This window comes from Dipodomys merriami, unplaced genomic scaffold, assembly GCF_024711535.1.
Source record: "Dipodomys merriami isolate MVZ:Mamm:240054 unplaced genomic scaffold, mDipMer1.0.p SCAF_8, whole genome shotgun sequence".
Lineage (NCBI taxonomy): Eukaryota > Metazoa > Chordata > Mammalia > Rodentia > Heteromyidae > Dipodomys > Dipodomys merriami.
Genome location: NW_027206401.1, coordinates 56,904,352 through 56,925,184, shown reverse-complemented (window position 1 = coordinate 56,925,184; position 20,833 = coordinate 56,904,352). Strand labels below are relative to the sequence as shown.

General features: G+C 47.7%; 2 protein-coding genes across 7 annotated transcripts in view; one reads left to right on the top strand and one right to left on the bottom strand.

Moving 5' to 3' along the window:
- Window positions 1-766, top strand: part of Dop1a (DOP1 leucine zipper like protein A) — a 74,219-nt gene extending 73,453 nt beyond the window's left edge. For all 6 annotated transcript variants that reach the window (XM_070010249.1, XM_070010248.1, XM_070010251.1 and 3 more), the window contains one exon: window positions 187-766. In XM_070010249.1, coding sequence (XP_069866350.1) covers window positions 187-492 — 306 coding nt within the window. In that variant the 3' untranslated portion in view covers window positions 493-766. The remainder of the gene's footprint in view (window positions 1-186) is intronic.
- On the bottom strand, window positions 572-20,695 carry Pgm3 (phosphoglucomutase 3). The gene is made up of 13 exons (XM_070010259.1): window positions 20,597-20,695; window positions 18,940-19,145; window positions 16,858-17,042; window positions 15,716-15,783; window positions 12,680-12,813; window positions 11,770-11,965; window positions 9,231-9,388; window positions 8,212-8,295; window positions 5,496-5,594; window positions 4,285-4,395; window positions 3,272-3,394; window positions 1,988-2,161; window positions 572-1,331 (listed from the first exon to the last, which is right to left on the bottom strand). Exons 2-13 carry the CDS (start codon window positions 19,141-19,143, stop codon window positions 1,236-1,238), a joined length of 1,632 nt encoding a protein of 543 aa, XP_069866360.1. The 5' UTR covers window positions 19,144-19,145; window positions 20,597-20,695; the 3' UTR covers window positions 572-1,235.
- Between the last annotated feature and the right edge of the window lie 138 nt (window positions 20,696-20,833).

The following is a 20,833-nucleotide window of genomic DNA, read 5'->3' as shown; positions in this document are numbered from 1 at the left end:
CCTGTCTTCACTTCCAGCCTTTTTCGGGATAATGGGAGGTAAGAGTCTTCAGTTTGTTTTCTCTGGCTACCTTTGAACTCCAGGTTCTCTGCTCTCAGCCTCCTAGGCAGTTAGGATTAGTGGCGTGAGCCACTGCACTGGGCCTTGACATACCTACATCATTTGTTAATATTTTTTCCCCTGCAGAAAAATCCAGAGGATGACACATCGGGGAGAGCGCTGGGCTGGGAACCAGGACACCTGCTCCTCACCGTGGGCTCCGTGCGCAGCATGGAGCAGCTGCTGCCCTTCTTCCACGTCCTCAGCCAGGTCTTCAACAGCAAGGTCACGAGCCGGTGCGGGGGCCGCTCAGGAAGCCCCGTCCTCTCCTCAAACACCTTCTCTAACAAGGACATGAAACTCGAGAACCACAAACCGTTTTCTACCAGAGCCAGACAAAAAATAGAAGAAATGGTAGAAAAGGATTTTCTGGAAGGGGTGATAAAAACTTGACCACACTGGCGGCTCCGTTTAAATGTAATGTAAAACGGGACACACTGCTCTGAGGTGTATAGTTGTTTTTCTTTTGTATGTAAAACACACTTCAGGTTGTATTTAAATGTTTGTAAATAAGAGCTAATGTCTGAATGTGGCCTAAATCAAGTTTAAATATTACTGGCTCCTATTGATTATGGTGCCTAGGAGAGATCTATATATATAGCCCATTGTTTTATTGTCCTGAGTTGTTTTAAACCTGCAAAATACACACTGCACATTTTTCTACTGGCTTCAGGCTTGGTTTATTTTAGAGGCTGGGATTTTTCTTTCTGCTGCTAACCATGTTCTGGCAGCACTTCAGCATCCAGAGGCATGGGCACTGTTCCTCCACATCCGTGCCGTTGGGGAGAAGAGCTGAAGCCAGACACCAGGTGAGTAACGGACGGGCCCCCTCCCCTCCCCTCCCAGCAGGCAAATGCTGAATGTGCTCAGGTCACAGCGAAGATGCCGCAGCAATTACCACCTCCTCTAGTACCGTAAAATTTAATTTTGTAGCATTCTGCATACACCTTAAATTTAAGGGCTGGATGACATAGTAGTAAGGCTTACCTAATTCTAAAAATTATTCTGGTAGTGTTTAAGAAAAACAGATCTAGAAACAGTCCAGTAATGTGCACTGTAAACATTAGGATTAATACTGCCATCGCTGTGACAGGCATATAGAAACTTCACAAATTCAGTTTCTTAGAAAATAAAAATTATCTTCCAAAACCCAGTTGAGGTCTTTCTCCAATTCCTCCAGCCAGCTCAAACACTGCCAGGCTCACTTCATGTGCAAGACTATCCGCACTTTCCTGCAATCACACAAGAGATGAGATGAGCATGTCACTCTCCTCCCCCCGCCCCCCACACACAATGTACTTGTGCAGCTCAGGGTGGAGAGGTGGGGCGGTGGTTCCTGTTCTTTTCCCACTGCCCTGTTTAAATACGAACTTCTCTTTTCACTTTTCAGAAACAAGACATTTAAATGAAAAGTCCAGACACTTCTAAATGAGGTAAGTTTCAGTTCAAGGTTATAGACTATTTCAAAATGAGTAAACTCATAAAACGAAATCCTTTAAAGGTCACAACTGCCTTCCATCACAGACACTACTGGGAAAGTGTTGAGAGACAAAGCAGAGCTTGTGCAGAGGGAAATATAGACCACAGGTCTTTACTGTATCCAGAAAACAACCTGCCATTAAAGGAGAAACACATCTCCTTTAGATGTGCATTCAAAAATGCACAAGGCTGGTTTTATAAAGACATATGGTTATGCTCACCGTGCAATAAAATTAGCATATGTCCAAACTAAGGATTTGTCATTCCTACCACAAAATAGTACTTAAAAATATACTGGGAAAACACCAAGAGTCTAAATTTACCATGATTTGAATCTTAGTTTGACCAAACAATATTAAACTACTAGCCTCTCAGCGCCCATTTTCTCACTAGAACTATTCCAGCTTACCTGTGAGTCTGCTTCTGCATACACCCGCACAACGTCTTCCGTGCCCGAGGGCCGGACGAAGGCTCTGGAGAGCCTGTACTTCCTCACCAGGTTGTTGATTGCCGCCTGCAGTCCAGGCGGGGTAACTGCTTGCCGCTCAGCATCTGTGGTGCTAATCACTCTCCTGTCTGCAACCTGCACACAAGGACATCCTGTGGAAGCCTCACCCCACACGTGCCTGTGGCTCTTTTATGTGTTTAACAGACTGACACCCAGAATAAGTGTGGGGTAAAATTGTCTTACTGTTTTGCAAGTTTTATTTCTCCAAGGCTAGTGTTAATAAGACTAAACAAAAACATTCCCACATTCTATCATTAAAATAATGGCCAGGGCTGGGAAGGCAGTGGTAGAGCACTTGCCTTGCATGCATGAGGCCCTGGGTTTGATTCCTCAGCACCACATAAGCAAAAAGAAAAAAGCCGGAAGTGGCGCTGTGGCTCAAGTGGTAGAGCGCTAGCCTCGAGCTGAAGAGCTAAGGGACAGCGTCCAGGCCCAGAGTTCAGGCCCCACAACTGGACAAAAAATAAATAAATAAAATAATGGCCAATGTCAGGTTTACTCAAACCAAATAGCAGTTTGTTTGAAATGCAGAATACTCTGGCCCTGTATAGAGGTTAGCTAAGTTACACAGGCAGACCCTGGCTCAAAAACAAATAACTCGTGAAGGAGATTCAAAGTAATGCAAAAGAAATATTTTCACTTGAAATAATACAGGGAGTGGTGTGGAGGGCAAATAGAGCAGGAGCAGGGATCTACTAAGGCTGAGTTCATAAGGGCCACTGATTTTGTTCTGGTATGAATCCTCCATACTAAAGTGATGTGCAGCCAGGCATCATTGGCTCATGCCTGTCATCCTAGCTACTCAGGAGGCTGAGATCTGAGGATCACAGTTTGAAGCCAGTCTGGGCAGGAAAGTCAGATTATTTCCAACTGACCATCTGAAAGCTGGAAGTTGAGCAGTGTGTCAAGTGGCAAAATGTTAGCCTTGAGCAAAGGAGCTCAGACAGCACCCAGGACCAGCACCAAAAGAAATGCCGTGCAGTGACGTGTGACACCATTCTTTGTGTAGTCAAGTGAAAGGCAGACTGTTCTCAGTAATACTGGTAAGTAAAATACTGGTAAGTAAAATACAAGTCATTCTGTAATTTGTGAAATGTCAGAAAAAAATAGAAACGATAGAGCTTTCTGGAGGTGCATGGCGTATGGACAGTGAGGCCTGGGAACAGGTTGAGGTGGGTTTCCTACCTTCACTTTGACCTGTCTGTTCGGGAGATCGGAGTAGAGCGCATCCCACTGCTGCACAGTCAGGCCCTTCAGAGCCAGGATCGCCTCAATCACCAGCATGTCAGAAATTGCGTCACCAGCTGTCTGCAGAGCGGGAGAGAAGCAAAACCTGGGTCTGAGATGTTCTCACCTCAGGCAGGTTCCCTAAGTTACTCTCTCCCAGCCCACCCCCAAGCAGTGACCAGATGAGAGAAAACACGGGGAGAGAAAACCACCTTCTATCCTCATTACAGATGAGATCTAACATGTCCCTTGAGAAACCATGATTACGAAAGGCCTCAAAACAGAAAAGGAGCTTCGGTATAACATCCCTACACTTGGTTTTATTTTTTTAAATGAACTCTTAACACTTGCTGAACAGACCTTACGCTACAACCCAGCCATGTTTTTCTCACTTTCAGGCAGACCTCATGGTTTACCCAAGGCATCCTAGACCTCGATCCTCCTGTATAGCTAGTCCCAGGGTGTACCACCATGCCCAACTTACTGTTGAGAAGAGGTATTACTAATGCTGCCCTGGCTGGACTCGAGTGGCCCTGCAGTTCTGAGGACCTGTGGTTCTTACTCACCCCTTCTCTGCATTGCTGCTAGGACTGTACAACAGGCACCTAAGGTGCACGGTACAGGTACAAAATGCTCACTACTAGTTCCCACTCCTCTCCCTGGCGTGATTATTGCTCATGCACAGCCACCCTCCACGCCAACCTCAGGTGATCCACGTCCTTTGACAAGCAAGCAGTTTCCTCAAGAAGGCAGGTTTAAAACTGGCACCATATATAGTCATGTTCAATATGTAACTAAATGCCGATCCTAGGTGAAACCCTTTCAATGTGTTTGGAATTTTCTTACCTTAACCTGAAATACCAAGTGTAAATACCGTTTCACCTTCTCCACTTGTTCATGCCACACCCTGTCCTGTCCATTTTCTGAACAATGTAGACCTAGCCAGAGCCTACCACCCAGTGAGTTCTGACCTGGTTAAACAAGTCAATGACGTTTTCCAGCATCTTAGCGGCTTTTCCTTTCTTATCTTCCAGTTTTGCTAGTTGTTTTATCTTCACTTCAACAGCTTTACTGAACAATGCCTGCATGAAAGCACAGGGAGTCAATCACAAGATAGCATCAAAGCCCCAGTCAGACTGTTTTCCTAGCTAAACCTCTTTCCACTTTTAGTCCAAAGACACAGGAGAAAAACCTAAACGGTATTAGTAAAGCTATCAATTATTAAACAGCTGAAATCAAAGAAGACACCACTCTGACAGAGGCGAGTACCATTCATCCTGTTCCCCGCACATGCCAGCGGAATCGGGGTGCAGGCAGGCTCACCTGCTGCACCCCTGGAAGGATGCGTGCGAGGCGAGCTCATCTGTTTGGCAGACAGTGCGTCGTAGTCAGGAGAGTATCTTGAAATGCCTTCCCTATCTTGATACACAAGAGGCCCATTACTGAGCAGCTCACTATGCTCAATGGTTTGATGAAATACGTATTTTTAGATAAAAGAAGATGCAGGCTGGTCACCTGTTATTGTAAAGGAAGTTTTACTATCATAGACATATGCATTCATTTCCATGAAACAAGCAAGAGTTGGCCCAGATATGATGGCTTGTAAGCCCTAATGTATTTATTTTAAAAACCATCTAGCCACCCTTGCATTAAGATCAGTAGTTATATTTGAATCACATTTTGTAGGAATATATTTGCCTTGTTTCTATAGCTTCCAAGTCACCTTTACATTAATAAGGAACAGGATTTGGCCTAGATTCAAATTTTCTGCTGGACCACCTCAAATCCATGAAATGAGGTGATAGACAAATGTGTATTTTATGGCATGTAAGTTGTATCTCAATTGTCTTCAAAATAAAGCCATAAAAAGCACAACATGCTTATCAGTAATTACTTTAAACTCAACATGTCAGCACTTTTTTACAACTGCTGAACTCTCCCTCCTGTGGGCCACTGGAAGGAAAAGGCCCACACAAGCTGAAGAGCACTTCAGTGAATTTATCAAAAGACCAAACTAGTTTAGCTCTTTGCAGCCATACAGGAATCATTAGCGGAAAGACAAGAACCAAATAAGCTTATTACCAATGCTGTACAGTTTCACCTCTTACTACCGAGATACAGAACAGCTCCCTTTATAAGCAAGTGCTGGCTAAAGCCAGTGGTGATCTAGCGGAGAACTTACAGTGCCGTGGCCATTTGCTTCAAAGTAAACTCCAATATCAAACTCCTGGGCCTTGTGGTGCAAATGCTTGACACCCGTTTTAGTGCAGTGAACAGGAACCTGTAACACACACACACATTCAGAAAAAAACAGCAGCAGTCACTCAGCCAGAAGATGGTGCTGTATACAGGGATACAAGAAACAAACCCTGGAGCTTACTGTAGTGAGGAAGATGGCTAAGAATGAAAAGACAGAATACCATAGGCATACTGGAAGCATAGAGCCCAAGAAGAGCAGGAGACACAGGTCTCCTCTATAGCACAATGGATAACTGCAAGTCAGGATACGGCATCACCTCTCTTAGACCACTGTGCAGTACAACCAGTACTCAGCAGGGCTAACCGCAGGGGGCTGCAGGCTTTTGTTGTAAAGGTCTACACAAGCCACAGGAGCTGTCAAATTACTCCCTCATCTGTGTAAAAACAGCCATACATCAACAGGCAAGCCCTGTTCCAATAAAACTATAAGAACACTGGCAGTCTGGATTTGGTCCTCGACCCATCCATTATTTGCCAACCTCCGGCCTAACATGGGTAACAAAAGAGACCAACAAGGTCTCCCACACTAACCCCAGAAAGACGTCACCAGGGCTGGACCAGCAGTCAATGGGAGGGAAGTCAAGCCTGGTCTGGAGGTGTAGGAATGCATAAGGGAAATCTAGTGAGCAAGTGAGCCGAGTCAGCCCTTGACCGGACTAACTCGGGAATGGCAAGAGCCAAAAGGACTTCATCCAAAAAGATGGGAATTTCCAATGGGAATTTGGTTTCTTACATGGAATAGAAGAAAATTTTAAGGCAAAAAAATGAGACGTTATGTAACACTATTCTGGTCTGTGACTTGCCCCCAGAGATGTCATTGTCAGATGACATGATAGCCATCTTAGTTTACACTAAGTGCTCCATGTGTCCAGCCAAGGACACAGTTATCCACTGACATGTGTGTGTCTTACACAACGACCCCCCCCCCACACTATTTTTTTAAAACAACCTGAAGTCGGAGAATTGCTGTGATACAGTAAGCTTTCTGTAACCACACTTAAGTCAGCATACACTAGCTGCCTGCACTGTTTTTGTTTTGCCCATCCACAGTTCCTATTAAAAAGCAAAAACTCCCCATAAGATTCAGATTCCCGGGTCTTTTGACTCTCACAACCGCTGGCAGGACCTCACCTGCATGTACACCCACCCTTCACATCATTTTACCTGACCACACCCTCTAGCACTTTGAAATGGGTTACGCAAAAGATGGAAAATATTAAAGTAGCCAGTGAGAAAGAGTAAAGGTAAACAGCTTCCAATTTTGTCCATGAGCCCCCTTTCCCTCAGCTCTGAGAAGAGGCAATGTGGACCATGGGTTAGGTGTTAGGGTAAAAAAAAAATCTATCAGCTCAGAAACAATCTTCACAAAAGTGACAAGGAACAAGTTCTGTTAGGCCAGACTTTATACTAAAGAAATTGCAAACACAAAGTTCACCTCCGCTGCTTGCATGGAGTCCAGCAGATGCGTCCCGTTCCATATATTCTCAACATAAAACGTCAGGGAGGGCCTGGGAAGGCAGCTCAGTGGTAGAGTGCTTTCCTAGCATGCATGAAGCCCTGGGTTCAACTCCTCAGTACCACATACCCAGAAAAGGCCAGAAGTAGTGCTATGGCTCAAGTGGTAGAGTGCTAACCTTGGGCAAAAGCAGCTCAGGGACAGTGTCCTGAGTTCAAGCCCCAGGACAGGGGAAAAAAGAAGTCAGCAATGGGGATCCTCTCTACATCAAGCTTTAGTCCAAGCTCACCTAGACACTGCACAGCATGGCCTCCCAGAGCCCACTTTTAACAGAACCCCGCACCCGACGTCTGACCACCTCCACACATGGCCCTGTGCAAATGATCACCTGGCATGCCTTCATCAAGTAGCCTATTTATCCAGAATTCAGCTGAATCCACACATCACCAGTACACTCAAGGCTTCTTCTCAGCAATGTTCCATTACTGACCACAAGTGCACACATGGCTTTAGCCAGAATTCTGCCAGACCAAAACCCCAGGTCTTTTCGACTGAATTCTGTCACGGTAGTGCTTGTACCTACCATAGTAGTCCTGAAAAAAAAAACCTGCCTTACCATTAAAAAAGTATGATGGCCACTTTTTGGTTCACATTTGTCCTCAATAAAAGGACTTGACATCTCATTTCTCATGGCACCATTGACTTGATTCAAAGAACAAATGCTTCCTATCTATGGCAGGCAGACTTTCACAACCTGGAGCCAAGCATCAAGTTAAACTTGCCTGACACTGAGCCTCGGGTTGTCTTCCTTAAAACAGTTACTCCTAGTGGAGCTGTTGAGCACAAAAGCGAGTTCAAGCCCCAGAGCTACCATGCACATGTGAGCTGCATGCACACACACGTAAAATCCTCAGTTATAAAACTGATTTGGCCCTTACAAATATCTGTATTTATATTACAACAGAAGGAATTGACAAGTTTTCAAAATGAAAGAAAAACTCTAAGGAAGAGGGAGTTTCTCTACCTGTCTGTACCAGAGAACTGTTTTTTGATTTCTGTTTATGCTTATCTGCACAACAGTTCAGATTGCTCTATACTGTGTCCACTTTTATGAGGACATTATTTTCCTCACAGAAGTATCTTAGACTCAAGAGACTACCAGCAAATGAAAATGATTCAATACCTTCATAACTTCTTCAAGATACCGCGTGGAACTTCCATTTGCATAGGCAGTTTGTACAACACCAATATTGAAAATTTCTCCAACCTGGAAAAAAATTATCACACTGAACTTGCCATCAAAGTAGTCTAAGACAAGCACACACAGGAGAGTGTAGAAGAATAGTCCAGCCAACTCAGATGTGCATTAGTTTGTATGATTATTGAAAATACTCATGAATATTCAGAAAAAAATGGCTAAAATACTTTTGAGCACTATTTAACAATGAATCCTCTTAAAGAAGCAGTGATCTCTGATCTTTGTATCTTTAATTTTTTAACTTAACTAGTTACTAGCTGGGCGCTGGTGGCTCATTCCTGTTGTAACTCTAGCTACTCGGGAAGCTGAGATCTGAGGATGGCTGTTCAAAGCCAGCCTGGGCAGGAAAGAGCCATGAAACTCTTATCTCTAATTAACCACCAGAAAACTGGACGTGGCGATGTAGTAAAGTGCAAGCCTTGAGCAAAAGAGCTCAGAGACAGCACCTAGGCCTTGAGTTCAAACCCCATGACAGATCAAAAAAACTAATTACTGAATTCTTAAAATGTATCTATTCTGGATTATCATTTCCAGCTACATCTTAAAGCCAGCCTGAGAGAGTCTCCAAATAGGAAACCCCCATATTTTCATACTATTTAGCTTATCATTATAAAAATAAATCTCAAATCTTAAATCTCTAAAAATGTTATTTTTCTATCACAACTTGGGAATTCTAATATGTCAGTCATAAACTATAGCTTCATAAAGTTCCAAATCTTAAGCCTCAGCCAGTGACTGTAGGAAGAGATGAGCATCATCTTCCAAAACCAAGGCGTGGCCTTTTCACCCTGGCTGAGATCACTGGAATTCTTTCCTGTATTTTCTGGCCCCAAGTATGTGGAATTTCCCATAAACTGTGCCTCCGGGGGACATCTGCCTGGCTGAGTAACCGATGGTGAGTACATCAGCACGTCTGGCTGCACAGGCCACCGGGCCCAGCTCACCTCCAGGAGCAGCTCCTTCAGGAAGCTGCTGATCAACACGGCGATCTTGTCCCCGTCGATGAGGTGGAAGGCACCGTCCACATCACAGTAGTAATACACGATTCTGTCCGCGTCGCCGTCGAAGGAGCAGCATCTCTCGTTGGGCTTCATTTCCAGTCCTAGGACACAGGACATAAAGACATGGAAATAAAAACCTAAAAAGTTGCTGTAGAGCCAGATGCTGGCCCAGAGTTTGAGCTCCTAGACAGGTGCACCAAAATAAAAAGGCTGCAGTCAGCTTTCCTCTGCACTAGTAACTACAATTATTTTTTTCAATAAAGCATCAGAATAAGAATTATGTTTCAGAACAGCATGTCCACTGTAAATACTTCAAAACATGTTTAAAACTTTTCCTTGCAAATAAAAAAGTGTTGATCTTAAATAGTGAGAGACAGGGGCTGGTGGCTCACGCCTACAATCCTAAACTATGCAGGAGGCTAAGATCTGAGGATCACAGTTCCAAGCCAGCCTGGGATGGAAAGTCTGTGAGACTATTGTCTCCAATAAACTACTCAGGAAAAGACCGAAGTGGTGCTGTGTCTCCAGTGGTAGAGAGCTAGCTTCAAGCACAAAAAGGCTCAGGGACAGCTCCCAGACCTAGAGGTCAAGCCTTAGGACCAGAAAAAAAAAAAAAAAGTCTAATTTATACACTATATAGATAGGTCAAATTCTTTCAAAACAGAGCATCCAAAATCTAGTTATGCCGAAACTTATAGCAAGTTTCACATAAACTGGCTTTAAGACAGTTTGCCTAAACAAATTTCCTGTAGGTGTTTTGAGATTTGAGATGAGTTTAGATTTACAGGGATTCCAAATATAACTCACCTAATGATAATTGTCTTTTATTGTTTTGGAAAAAAAAAAAAAAAAAAGGCCAGGCACTAGTGGCTCATGCCTGTAATCCTAGCTCTACACAGGAGTGCTGTGATCTGAAGATTGTGGTTTGAAGCCAGCCCAGGCAGGAAAATGTCAGACTTTTGTTTCCAATTAACCACCAAAGAGCTGGAAGTACAGCTGTGGCTAATGGAAGAGCTCAAATTTCAAGCAAAGGAGATAAGCTAAGGGATAGTTCCCGGAACCTCAGTTCAAGCCGCAAGACCAGCATATACACACATGCACGTACAAAATCAATGGATAAAATGTGTGCTTTAATCCTACCAGAAGTTAGTTTTCACTTGTTAACACCACCAATGATAAATAACACTGGCAATTAAGAGTGAATTATAGCCTGTGAGAGAAAACTGGCCGATGAAATCATTGGAACCCTAGCAACCATTAGCCCAAATCTGTTAGCAGTCTGGCTAATGGCAGTCTGTAATGGCAACCTGATGAAGAGAGATGAGAGGATGGGCCATTTGCGGGGGGGGGGGGGGGGAACGGGAAGCGACTGACAGGTTTTGTTCATACTGCAGTCCCAATGCCAAACTGGGAGTGGGGACTCAATATTCTCTAAATGAATAAATGAGTAATACCAAACTGAAGAGTCTGCAAAGTCAATATCAACTGAGCAACTCAGTGGAGAGTCTGCAAGGTTGGGAGCTTCCTACAGTGAGGCAGAACAGCAGGAGAGCGGGAGCAACACAAAGGACAGTGGTTCTAGGATGTGGTTTAAATGGGGTGGCACAGATTCCTGTGTAAATGTTTGTTACTGTTTTGGGGTTTGGGGGTGTTTTGTTTGCCTGTTCTGGGGCTTGGAACTCAGGGCCTCTCACTCTTAATCGGCTTTTTCCCCCCTCAAATCTTGAGCCTCTTAAGCCACGCCTCCAACACTGGTTAATTGGACTTCTCTGCCTCTGCTGGCTTTGAACTTCTCAGTCTTTAGATCTCAATGGGGATCTGAGTAGCTAGGACTGCAGGTGTGACCCACAGGTGCAGCTATTTTGTGATGTTTAAAGAGATTTCAGGGACTCTGGTATTTGAGTCATTTAGGGAATTTCCAAACGGTGGCAACTCTGATGGCTGGACTGTCAGCAGGTTTGGTTCCAGGCTGGTAACTTAGGATCAGCAAAGCAGGTGACCCCAGAACTCAGCAACCAGCTCTTTCCCCAACAGTGACCCAGCTCGTAGCTGGGCTAAGTCCCAACTCACACACAGCAAGCTGCTGTGCTCTGGACGTTCATTCTGCTCCCCTGCCACACTGTACCCTTTTAAGCTCAGGGGCGAGGCTGCACCCTGGCCAGCTTTAACCAGCGATTCTCCTAGGACCGACTCATCAGCTACATCTGGGCACATAACGGAAATGCCAACTGCTATTCAAATTCCGATGCATATCCTACTCCAGATGTGTGTGCTCACAAGGCCACTCTGATTGACCCTAAGTCTGGGAGCCAAGGCTCCCACACACCCCGGCACACAGCAGTCGTGTCTCGAATGGCACTGACCATCGATTTCTAAATGTGTGAAATCAGCTGTGCGGTTCTCAGCTCACGTGGCCACCTCCACTCACCACAGGCCCAAGCACTTCTAGACCCAGATATGCCCACGTGCTCATGCCACCTACCCTGAGGAGGTTTCTGGTGGCTTTTCACGAAGTCGGCCCCGCAGAGATGATTGAGCTTCCCTTTGGTCCCGTCGTTAATCAGCTGGACGGACAACACCGGGGAGAAGCGGGGCTCCATCTCCTTCAGCTTCAGGGCCCCGACGCCATTGGCGCAGTCCACCTTCACCGAGACGTTCTCATCTCCGCTGCAGGAAGCCTTCCGGGGAGAGCACGGGAGGAAACTCCCAGTCACACACGGGCATGAACATACACACACAGCCACGCACACAGGTAAACACCTTCTATTACGTCTGCGTGTGCATCTACTTTAACCCAGGAACTTGTGAAACACCAGAGGAAAACAGACAACACCTTGCACAGTGAGGCAGTAAATGGAAATGAAGGTTTATTAGAATTTACCCTTGAATAACGTCCCTTAGAATTATGAGTGTGTCACTAGCTGCCAGTCACCCAACAGGAGAAAAGAGACGGGCGTCCATCACTGTCTTCTCCCCATAGTGTGTGGTACTCGGCATGTCCATTTGTGTTTTCTGGGGGGGGGGGGGGGGGTTGGGTGATTTATCAATTGTCTTTCTCTTCTCTCAACTTCCAACCCCCAAATGGTTCATTTTGGCTAGCTGTGACTATCAGTGACATCAACTCAGCCTAAGGAACCACACCCCTGGAATCTCTCTCTAGCTGAAGAAAATCTTTCTTGCTAGAACTCTCTCCAATACCAAGCCAGTAGCACCTACAATCCAGTGCATCTCCACACCTACTCAGGATGGCCTCACGCAAGAGCCACACGGGCCAGAGCAGAAGCCCTAGAGACATGCCAGAGACAAAGGAGGGGCTGGAGTGGGGTAGGGGATGATGAACTAAGCTGTCCAACCGATCGTGGAGGTGATTGGCTTGTAAGGGGCTCCGTCACCTGCTTGGTGAGCTCCAGGAAGGCGGCGGCGAGTTTGTGGTAGTAGCCGTCCAGCGTGGCCTTGCCGTATCGCCCGCCTGTGTTTCGGCAGCACACCATGTAATGCAGCTGGGGCGTGGTTAACAGGCCGTAATCTGTCAGGAGACGCAGACACAAAACCACAACAGCTTACATATATTCACACCGGAGGGACCGCAAGGTGTCAGAGCTCTTGAAACCAGCACTTCAGAAAACAAAAGCTGACTTTCTAACTACCCAGATGCGAACATCCACTGAACTCATTCCCGGGCTAAGTCTCCAATTCCTGAAAGAACCGGGCAGCCCCGGGAGCAGACAGGAAGTGAAGAGCCGCCAGCATAAATATCAAATGTTATACAAGTAATTCCTCGTGGTACTGCAAGCTACACAACTCACTCTGGACAAGAGAAAGATGACAGGGAAGAGAAGCAACCTGTTTGGAAACAGAACTGCAAGAGGTTTCCAAGGCATCAAGTCAGACTCCTGTGCAGGTGACCCTATCCTCTGTGCTGAGTGCTGTGCTGAGTGCTCTGTGGTGAGCACTGTGTGCTGAGCGTATTCCTCCTGGGACTCAGGGAACAAAGTCTTCCCTGGTCTGCAGGGCTTTGTACAACGCAGGCAGGCCCAGCCCCAGGGGTTCAGGGAAATGTCGACACGACCAGACTTGCTGGATGTGTTTGGTGAGATAGAGAAATGTGAGTGGCTTTTACTGAAACTATTACCTCTTATAATCTGCACATGCAGGATATAGAATGTGTCTCTCACATGGTGGTATAAAGACCGGGTAATCAAAAATGTGTGAAAAGGCTGAGCACAAGGCCAGCTCCATGGACAAAGCCTACAATTTGAAACACATCTGAAGGATTAGGGACATGGTTCAAGTGGTAAAGTACCTGCCTGGGAAGTGCAAGGTCTCAAATTAAAAACTCAGTGCTGGTGGAAAAAAAATTTAAGTAAATAAATCATGAGTAAAGGTAGCCTAAGTGAGCCGGATGCTGGTGGCACACGCCTGTAATCCTATATACTCAGGAGGCTGAGATCTGAGGATCGTGGTTCAAAGCCAGCCCAGGCAGGAAAGTCTATATGCCTTGTTCCCCTGTAAACCTCCAGAAATCCAGAAGTGTTGCTATGGCTCAAGTGGTAGAGTGCTAGCCTAGAGCTGAGGGACAGTGCCCAGGCCCAGAATTTAAGCCCCAGAACTGACAAAAAACAACAACAACAACAAAAAATGTAACCCAAGCTACTGCAGGAGAGATGATGGCTCAGAAACCACAAGGAATGAGTGATCACAGAGAATTGAAGTGCCCTATCTGCAGGGAGAGGGAGGAGAAGGCATGGGAGGAGTGTAGCCAAACAAGAAGCAGAGCTGAGTGAGACGGATCTGTGTACAAAGCTGCACACTCACCCTCCGTAACAGAGCTGTGAATTCTTACAGGCTTCATTTAGAATACAGGCCAGGCATACCTGCGAGGAGGCCCCAAGGCTCCTCCAGGACCAGGGCCTGAGCTCCAGTGCACATCTCTGCTCAGCATTCTGGCTGCCAGAATTCAGGAAAAAGAGACAGACAAACTGACCAAAAGACAGAGAAACAGAGACTCGCCTGCAGCACAGAGAAGGCAAGCAAAGCAGCTGAAGAAAAGGCCAGATTAACCAAAAAAAAGGAACACAGCCGGAGCTTCAGAGCAGACATCAAAAGTTGAGAGAGGAGGGGCTGGGAAGGTGGCTCAGTGGTAGAGCACTCGTCTTGCATGCTCAAGGCCCTGGGTTCAATTCCTCAGCACCACATAAGCAAAAAGAAAAAAGCCGGAAGTGGCGCTGTGGCTCAAGTGGTAGAGTGCTAGCCTTGAGCTGAAGAGCTGAGGGACAGCGCCCAGGCCCAGAGTTCAGGCCCCATGACCGGACCCAAAAAAAAAAAAAAAAAAAAAAAAGTTGAGAGAGGACTTAGCTTGTGTGTGTAGCTTGTGTGTGTGTGTGTGTGCCCATGCATGCACACACATGTATACACCAGTTCTGGAGCTTGAACTCAAGGCCTGTGCAGTATCCCTGAGCTTTTTTTTTTCTCCCTCAAGGCTAGCACTATTCTGTGACACTCTTATCTCCAACTGACCACCAAAAAGCCAGAAGTGGAGCTGTGGCTCAAGTGGAGATAAGGGTCTCACAGGCTTTCCTGCCAGGGCTAGTTTTGAACCTCTGATCCTCAGATCCTAGCCTTCTGAGTAGCTTGGATTACAGGCGTGAGCCACAGTGCCCAGCTGACATGTTTTTTAATGAGAAAGAGCGATACCAGGGAGATATTCACCTCGTACCACAGTGACGTAACTGCCTTCACAAATGGTGTGAACTCTGTGCCAAGAAGAGCCCAGCCACCATTCTGCTGCCTCCAATTCCCTCTGCCTCTAAATCCCTCTCGTTTCATAACATGGGAAGAAACACCTGTCAAAGACACAAGGACCAGCTGACTCCACAGATGACAGCTATTAGGGACGATCTAAAATAGACTCTCAAAATTGGACTAAGTAGCTTCAAAGGTTTGTATAAGCAATTCAGCCTGACTAAAGGAAAAGGAGCTGGGTGCTGGTGGCTCAGGCCTGTCATCCTACCTACTCAGGAGGCTGAAATCTGAGGATTGCAGTTCAAAGCCAGCCTGGGCAAGACTCTTATCTCCAATAAACCATGCAGAAAAAGAAGTGGCACTGTGGCTTAAGTGGTAGAGCACTCTCCTTGATCTGAAAAGCTCGGGGAACAGTGCCCCGGCCCAGAGTTCAAGCTCCACGACCCACCAAAAGAAAAGGAGAAGGAAAAAGAAGCTGTTTCTATCAGTGGCTAATCCTCTACGGGTAGTTTTCCCCCACAGGTGAAAGCATATTGCCCGCACAGGAAAAATATACAAAAGACTCAAAAAGTTCACCTTTATATCTAAGAGTTAATGTTTAACTTTTTCTGTTCAGTCATATCCTCAGACATGCACTACTTTTACAACTTTAAAATGTTGAACTTTGATCCCGAATGGCGACATACCGTGGAACTGGCCTCCTAAAGCAGCCACGCCTTCTCTCACGGACTGGCCAAGATTCTCACTGCTGGGCCTGGCCAAGAGAAAACACACACAGGCTGACCTCAGGGATGGGCTGACCTCAGGGACCAGCTGGCACGGAGCTAAGGTGGAACCACGTGCTACCAAGCCTAAAGCGCTAAGGCCACCGCATCCTGGCTGGAAGCCACCGCCTCCAACGAGAGACACCAGCAGCCCGGAAACACTTTACCCAGCTCTCACAATAATGGCTTGGGAAATGTCTGCCTCTTAAATGAACTCTGAAAACAGACAAAAAAGGATAGCCTAACTCCAGCCACCTGGGTGCTAAAAAGAGCAGCACCACTGGGCACATGTCCCGTGCGGTGCAGTTCAGCGTGTGCAGAGCCGTGAGCTAGCTAGCGCCATCAACGATACAAATCCTGAGTCCCGTCCTACAAAGTCAAAAACTACCCATCTACACATCAGGCAGATCATTACAGATCTATATATACAAAAAGATTTGTTCTATATAGTTAGGTAAAAGCCAGTATTTTTCTATAAGGACAAAGATTTATAGAAAATGGTTTACAGTGAATTCCCGAATAGGGAAATGGTATAGGTAGCTCAACCACTGATAACTTTGATTGTGAAAAAAAAAAAAAAAAAAAAATCTCTAAAGGGGCTGGGAAGGTGGCTCAGTGATAAGAGTGTTTGCCTAGCATGCATGAAGCCCTGGGTTCAATTCCTCTGTACTACATAGACAGAAAAAGCCAGAAGTAAAGCTGTGGCTCAAGTGGTAGAATGCCAGCCCTAAGCAAAAGCAGCTCAGGAACAGTGCCAGGCTGTGAGTTCAAGCCCCAGGACTGGCCAGAAAAAAAAAAAAAATCTCTAAAGAAAATGCATTCAACAACACCCCACCTCTGCAGCAGATGAGATGCACATACCAAGGGACATGGTGGACACGGTGTTTTGCATACATTACTTGACCTTAATCCACGTCTCAGCCACCATTACACATTTGCGGGCTGCACCACACCAGGGCAGATATGAGGATGGCCACTCAATCAGCGTAGGCACGCCCTCTGGTGGTGAGTGCGAACACACCTGTCCCCATGGCCCTCCCCACCCCCACCCACCAGGCTGTCACCTGGTGTCTCTGCTGATCACCACGAAAGCATCCTGAGGCAGCTCCACCGCCTCCTTCTCCATGATGTCCACAAGCACACGGGCCACGTCTCCGTCCTCGGCGTTGGCCAGCCGTGTGGCATGCTCCTCCCACGTGGGCGCCAGCATCTCCCCCAAAGGATCCACCAGTTTCACCCCATTGTCTTCCTTCAAAGAGAAACATGAACGGTGTGTGCACCGCAAGATGGGAGGCGCGTTGGCTGATGCTCCCCAGCACGGCAGAGCGGCTGCCCGGGCTACCACCCCACGCCACACACCAACACCGGCCCAGGTGCACACCTCACACATCCACACCACAGAGAGAAAACTGGCCCAAAGGAGGTGCTCGTGGCAAGACAGCTGATAGGTGTCAATAGTGCAATGAAAACAGCACATCAACCCAACTCCTACAACTACCCACCACGCCACCAAACAGGTTTTTAAAAGGTGCCGTTTAAGCCAGTTGCTGATGGCTCACACCTTTCATCCTAGCTACTCAGGAGGCCGAGAACTGAGGAGTGCAGTTCAAAGCCAGCCCCAGTAGGAAAGTTTGTCAGACTCTTCAACCACCAACAAAGTGGGAAGTGGTGCTGTGGTTCAGGTGGCAGAGTGCTAGCCTTGAGCATAATAGCTCAAGGACAGTTCCCAGGCCCTGAGTTCAAGCCCCACAGCAGACCAAAAAAAAAAAAGCTGTCATATACATCTCTGGCCATCGGCTGCATGTCTGCCCATGAAGCAGAACACCATAGATCCTTCTCACTGCTGCTCTGGACAGCTCTGAGAAGGAAAGGCACAGCTCGGAGTGAGTGCCCCCTGAGCTTTTGCTGTGAGCTGTTCTGGAAGAAGCCATCAGTGAGGGCTTTTCCTAAGTTACCCATCAGTCAATCACACTGAAGAGGGACATGTGGGTATTTTCACATTTACAGTGATCACACATTTAGAGGCTGGACAAGAACTGTGCTCATTTGGGGATAAGAAGAGATTATAATCAGTTACTAACCTATAGGGCTTCAACTTGCCATGAATTTAACTCCCAAGACAAGCTTGGTATGTCCTACAGAGAGAAGCCCAGCATTCAAGCCACTGCGGAGACAACAGCTAATAGGAAATAAAATAGCTAGTCGTTATCATCAAAAGATGAGCCAAGGTACAGAAAATAAACTAAATGTCTGTGGATAAATGGGAAAAGAAAACATGATAACCGATAGACAAAAAAATGCTATTCATCAAGAGAGGAGAAGGGAGTCCTGGCACATGCATGGACGGACCAGGAGAAGACACTGGGGCAGAGAGAGACAAAGCGCGAGCCACGCCCCACCGCAGAGTGCCCAGCCCAGGTGCACTCACTGAGAGGAAACTGAGGCAGCTGTGAGCACGGGATGGAAGGAAATGAGATGGAGGTGGAAGGAACAGACCTGCAGTTATGGCTCTGGGACTAGAGCACAGGACGGCACCTAGAGTTAGCAGTGATGGATCGCGTACTTCCAAGTTGTTATGCGCGAATCTTAAGTTTCCAAAGGCAACTTCGAGGTGAGAAGTGTGTTCCCTCACTTGATGATGGCGATCATTTCACAATGGATACAACCATCAAAATGTGACACTGTCTAACTCAAGTACCTGCAAGATTTTGTAAACTGTACTTCAGTAAGACTGAAAAACTGCAAAGTGTTAAAAGGAATGAACACTCGCAGTGAATCCTGAACTGTCCTGAGCACTGGAACCTCATTCCTACTCAAATCTGAGCTCATTGTTGGACCCCAAGCCTCCTGGCTTGGCTATTTATTCAGAGCAGGAAGTGATTAACAACTGCAAGAATCACAGTCTGAGAATTTCAAGGTCTGTCTCGAGAGTGCCTCCCACCCCCTGCCTTCCCATCACTGTTCATCTCATTCCATTACTGAACCTCTCTCTCAGCAATTACTGACAGCCTGCTATTTTTCTAGTAGGGACACTCGGCACTCTGCACTCTGCACCTCCTCGGAGGTATCGGGAGCTACGTGACTGTCTGTGACAGTGGTTCGAATCACACGTAAATGAGAAGGCACAGGGCTGGAGCTGTGCATACCTCAGGGTTGTGCGAGGCTGTGACCATCACCCCGATGGTGGCGTTGGTCTGCTTGGACCTCAGAGCAGCTAGCAACCCCATCCGAAACATGATGTGGTCCAGAAGCTCGGCCTTCATCCGAAATCCAGCAGTCCCATAGTGGAAGGTGAGGCCGGGGGGCTTCGCATGGAGTGCTGAGTGCTTGGTAATAGCATCCAAGTCCATGTCTAGGAAAATCAAGACAAAGTAAGTTATTTCAGCTTGGCTATACCTGTAATCCCAGCTATTTAAGAGGGAGAAATTAGTGGATCACTGTTTGAGATTAGCCTAGGCAAAAAAAAAAAAAAAAAAAAGTTATAGAGACCTCATCTCAACTCTTAAATTGTATGATCCTGCAAGAACTTATCTGACAAAGAACAAAAGCATGGGGACATGGCTCAAGTGGTAAAGTGCCTGCCACTTGAGTTCAAACCCCAGTACCAAAAAAATAAAAAGAAAAAAGATCTCTGAAGAACCAGCCAAAACATCAACAGCTCACACCTGTAACCCTGGCTCCTTGGAAGGTTTCCAGATTAAGGTTCAAGGCCAACCTAGGCAGAAATGTTTGTGAGACCCCCACACACACACCCTCTTCTCACGAAAGATCTCTATCCAGTGGTGCACCTATTTATCCCAGCCACAGAGAAGCCTCCTGGGTGGACCGAGCCCTAGGCTACACTCCAGTAGGAAGTAACACATTGTCTCAAATAAAAAATAAAAAGCAAAACTCAGGACTGGAAGTGTGCCTGTGTAGGTAAGCACCAGACCTTGAGTCCAAACGCCAGTACTACTAGAAAGAAAACAGCCACAACTACCACCTTCAAGCACCACTTCAAAAACCTGCTGCCCGGACCTAGCAGGGCCATTGTGAGCTGCATCTGGCTTGAAGAACCGCAGAGGAAGAAGGACCCCGAAGGTCCGGGCAGGCTGGGGGCAGCAATCTGGGGACCCCGCCCCTTCAAGTCCAGCCTTAAGGAAGGCTTCACACCTGGACAGACAAGGCCAAAGCTCAGCTCGTCTTACAAAAGGAAGAAGACTGACCAGGCCAGCTCCCCCCCAGGCCAGCTTCACCACTGTGGCTGGTGAGAGGGATCCTAGCAATAGGCGCGCGGAATCTGACAGCCCCGAAGCTGGGGCTCCCCAAGCTCCCCTGGCCGGGGAGCTTGCATGTTCTCCGGGACACCCCTGGAGGTGGGCGTCTGCGTGGAGAGACGCCGGCCTAGTAGCACCAGGCCCCGAGTTCGAGCCCCAGTACCACCAGCAGCGGCTGCGTCCTCTCGGGGTGCTGTCTGTCGCCTTTCACCTTCGATTCTGAAAAGCCAACCCGGCCCCTCCGTGGAACGCCAAGGGGGGTCCGGTCGCGGTCAGCAGGGAGCCCCACCCAGGCCCTCGGGGCCGGGCTCCATCCCTGCCCGCGTCCAGTGGCCCCGATCCGCGCCGACGCGGGGACCCGGCGAACCTCTCTGGCGCCCGGGGCCCGCGCCGCGCGCGCCCTCCCGGGAGGCTCAGGCCCCGGACGCGAGACGCGTGCCCCCTCCCCGGCCTTTCCCAATCACCGTCCGCCCAGGCCCGCCGCCCCCGGGCTCCCGCCGGACCGGAACCCCCGGACGCGCCCCCCTCCCCGCCCCGACCCCCTCACCTTTGCCGGTCGCGGCTTGCGCCACCGGTCGAGAGCCCGCTCCGTGCACCGCCGTCTCTGGACCGCAGGGCTCGCAACCGCGGACGTGGCTCCCCGTGGCTTCCGGAACGAGGCCACGCCCCTCAGCCAATCCCGGCAGGGGAGAACGTCTGTCTCCGCCCACTGCGCCATGGCCACGCCCAGAACCCTGCCGCCCCGCCCCTTGCTCTGGCCCCGCCCACGGCCCTTTGACCACGC

Excerpts from the sequence above, each read along its gene's own strand:
- Pgm3 (XM_070010259.1), bottom strand. The coding sequence starts at position 19,143 with ATGGACTTGGATGCTATTACCAAGCACTCAGCACTCCATGCGAAGCCC. Across the intron at positions 2,162-3,271 it reads ACAGACAGGTCAAAGTGAAG|GTTGCAGACAGGAGAGTGAT; the intron begins GTAGGAAACCCA and ends CCTTGTGTGCAG. Across the intron at positions 1,332-1,987 it reads ATGCAGAAGCAGACTCACAG|GAAAGTGCGGATAGTCTTGC; the intron begins GTAAGCTGGAAT and ends GTGTGATTGCAG.